At 32.3% G+C, this 3,889-nt stretch overlaps 1 protein-coding gene across 2 annotated transcripts in view; it reads left to right on the forward strand.

The window, feature by feature from the left end:
* Window positions 1-2,219: 2,219 nt before the first annotated feature.
* LOC111089791 (voltage-dependent calcium channel type D subunit alpha-1-like) overlaps window positions 2,220-3,889 on the forward strand; it is a 16,865-nt gene continuing 15,195 nt past the window's right edge. For both annotated transcript variants that reach the window (XM_022402880.1, XM_022402881.1), the window contains exons 1-3: window positions 2,220-2,318; window positions 3,356-3,457; window positions 3,616-3,749. In XM_022402880.1, coding sequence (XP_022258588.1) covers window positions 2,228-2,318; window positions 3,356-3,457; window positions 3,616-3,749 — 327 coding nt within the window. In that variant the 5' untranslated portion in view covers window positions 2,220-2,227. The remainder of the gene's footprint in view (window positions 2,319-3,355; window positions 3,458-3,615; window positions 3,750-3,889) is intronic.

Genomic DNA, 3,889 nt, shown 5'->3' on the forward strand with positions numbered 1-3,889 from the left:
CGCACAAAGTAGCTTATATGAAGGTCAAAGTTTCTATACATCACCAGGCTATGTAAACCTGTAATGTAGCTTATATTAAGGTAAATGTTTCTATACATCACCAGGCTATGTAAACCTGTAAAGTAGCTTATATTAAGGTAAATGTTTCTATACATCACCAAGCTATGTAAACCTGTAATGTAGCTTATATTAAGGTAAATGTTTCTATACATCACCAAGCTATGTAAACCTGTAAAGTACCTTATATTAAGGTCAATGTTTCTATACATCACCAGGCTATGTAAACCTGTAAAGTAGCTTATATTAAGGTAAATGTTTCTATACATCACCAGGCTATGTAAACCTGTAAAGTACCTTATATTAAGGTAAATGTTTCTATACATCACCAAGCTATGTAAACCTGTAAAGTAGCATATATTAAGGTAAATGTTTCTATACATCACCAATGTTATGTACAGTTAGTGTATACTCTCACACTTCCTTATTCAGTAGCTTTTAAAGTCCATATAAAGTTGTTTTAAGTGTTTTAATACACCATTTATCCACTGTGCCCATTCCCTTATTTAGTGGCTTGTAAAATAAGTTTGTGTAAGATGTTTTATTACACCATTTATCCACTGTGTCCATTCCCTTATTTAGTGGCTTGTAAAATAAGTTTGTGTAAGATGTTTTATTACACCATTTATCCACTGTGTCCATTCCCTTATTTAGTGGCTTGTAAAATAAGTTTGTGTAAGATGTTTTATTACACCATTTATCCACTGTGTCCATTCCCTTATTCAGTGGCTTGTGAAATAAGTTTGTGTAACATGTTTTATTACACCATTTATCCACTGTGCCCATTCCCTTATTTAGTGGCTTGTAAAATAAGTTTGTGTAACATGTTTTATTACATCATGAATGAGTCTCTGTGTACCCACTCTTTTACTTACTAGCTTATAAAATCTTTATAAAGTTTTACAAATTGTTTTATTACAACATCAGTCCATCATGGATGAGTCTTTAAATACGTACTCCCTTATTTAGTGGCTTGTAGAATCTTTGTGAAGTTTTGTAAAGTGTTTTAATACACCACAAGTCCATCATTAATGAATATCTAAATACCCACACCCTACTTAATAGCTTGTAAAATGCTTATAAAGTTTTGTAAATTGTTTCAGTCCTATTGATAATGATGGGTCCTACATGATTAATCCTATAAATAATGATGGGGCATGTAGGCCCCATCATTATTTATAGAATTAATCATGTAGGACCCATCATTATTTATAGAATTAATCATGTAGGTTTAATCCTATAAATAATAATGGGGCCTACATGAACTCTATTGGATTTTTAAACATATTTTTTTAAAACTACTTGTGCACTAAGTTGCTCATGGGTCCATGACTTTGTTGGCAACATGGTCATTAGTGTCATGTAAGTCAAACAAAATCATTTAAACAAAAAAAAAAAACACCATCAAAATTGTAATTAATACTCTTAACTGCTGCCGAAATCCTCCATGTATTTTATGTAGAAAACCAGTGATTCCTCTCATCAGTTCTTTACACACCGAGTGTTCTAACAGGTAAATACAAACCCTCCATGTATTTTACGTAGAAAACCAGAGATTCCTCTCATCAGTTCTTTACACCGAGTGTTCTAACAGGTAAATACAAACCCTCCATGTATTTTACGTAGAAAACCAGTGATTCCTCTCATCAGTTCTTTACACCGAGTGTTCTAACAAAACTAATTACTTGGTACGATGTAATATGTGGATCCTGGGGAATTGTATAAAAGAAGCATAGATCAGCCTTCCCATGGTCCTTTGCATATAAAACTCTTGTGTCATATCCCTTAAGTTGTATTTCTACACATGCAAAACATTATATAGCTTTTGTGACAGATATTTATTTACGTAAGGTGTTTTTTTTTTTGTAGAGCAATGACTACTGATGTAGTAGTTTTTACTACTCATGTTTAATATGTAACTGCTTAAACAGTGTTTACACGGATATGTAAGGGGCTTTCTTAATACTTCCTTAGGCAGATACAAGTGTGTGATAACCTGGATCATGAACCAGTTCCCCCCAATCATACTATGTAGCTTGTTTTATTATATTTTAATGTACCATAGGTATTGAACACCAAATTGTAGCATTATAAGCCTTGAAACTTACCACTGATCCACTGGGGGCTTTCTTATAGTAAGATTTATTTACTTTTTCAGAGACTTGTGTCGATGAACATGCCACTGAACACTGATGGGACTGTAATGTTCAATGCCACTCTTTTTGCTTTAGTTAGAACTTCATTACATATAAAAACAGAAGGTTAGTTATTCCCTGGTGTCTTATTGACTACTGTTATGGTGAACATTTGATTTATTGAGCTGTAATACTTATTCTTAATGCTTACTTATTTGATTCTTTTTGTTATGTGTTTCAGCTTGTTGTCACTTAAACCATAATTAGTTGGTTGTTTAGATAAAAAAGTTTATTTTGTAGCCGGTTGTGGGTTATTGTAAAAAGAAAAAGAACTACTGACATGGTGAAAGTTGTTTCTCAGTGTTTGTGTATGCTGCAGTTGAAATATACCAGGTTTTACCATTTCAAAACTATAAAATATGTTTATTATATTACATAATGCAATATTTTTAAAAGCTTTGTTCTGTATTTATTTAACATCTATGTAATGATAATAAGTAGTCGTAAAGCTGCATTAATTCTCACTTGAAGCTAAGGTTGGATATAAAAGTAGCCATTCCATAGAGCTTATACTTGATTTAACATATATCTGTGTTATTCTGGGGTGCAGGTCATATCTTAGTGAAGGTGTAGTACAGGAGTTTGTACAAGTTAGTATGAGCTGGAAGTTAATCTCAACTGAATATACATAATAAGAATGATCACTTTTATAGGTAACTGTGAGATATACCAAACTAAGGCTTAAAAACTATGTGGTATAAACACAGTTATGTAGTCTTTTGCCTAGTTCTAGCAGCCAGTGAAGTTTCAACAAGTTAGAAACTAGATAGATTAAAAAGTAAACACCTAGAAAGTTTTTGTTTAACGAGTGAAGCTTTTATTTCTTGTTTTACACCTGTGTTTGAGTCTTTTGTTTGCTGGTTGTGTATGTTTAATTCATTCTCTTTCAAACCAAGCCATTTTAGAAGCTCCAATATTGTAGACTTAATATTTGTCAGTTCCAGTTATCCTTAGAATACCACATATGTTTGTGATGGTTGGGGTGTTTGATACATCCTTCACATCAGCTTAAGCATTATTATCTAACTTTTTAATATAAACTCAAAAATGTACCATTTTAAAAGTCTATAAATCTAAAATTCCTCGTACATTTTAACGAGTAGGTAATATTGACGAGGCCAATGAAGAACTCCGAGCTGTGATAAAGAAGATATGGAAACGAACATCCTCAAAGCTTCTAGATCAAGTGGTTCCACCTGCTGGAGGTTTGCTTATTTTTTGTATAAGTTTTTAATTTCCTGTAGCTACTACAACATATTAAAAGATTTGAAGTAACATTTCATTAACTGTAATATACATTTTGTGGTTACCAGCGAATAACTAGACACTTAGATTTTTAAACACTTTTTTTACTACTACCCAGCCGACGATGACGTAACAGTGGGCAAGTTTTATGCAACGTTTCTGATTCAAGACTACTTCAGACGGTTCAAGAAGAGGAAAGAAGAAAAAGCTGCAGGAGATGTAAATGATCCAATGAATGCTGTGGCTTTGACTGTATGTATAGTGGGAAAAGCATTCTAAATTGGTTCAAGTTTTTCTACAATTACAGAAAATTTATAGAAAGGTTTTGTTTTTATACAAGAAAAAAATCCATCATTATTTATAGGTATTAATCATGTAGGCCCCATCATTAT

This window comes from Limulus polyphemus, unplaced genomic scaffold, assembly GCF_000517525.1.
Source record: "Limulus polyphemus unplaced genomic scaffold, Limulus_polyphemus-2.1.2 Scaffold7362, whole genome shotgun sequence".
In the NCBI taxonomy this organism is placed as follows: domain Eukaryota; kingdom Metazoa; phylum Arthropoda; class Merostomata; order Xiphosura; family Limulidae; genus Limulus; species Limulus polyphemus.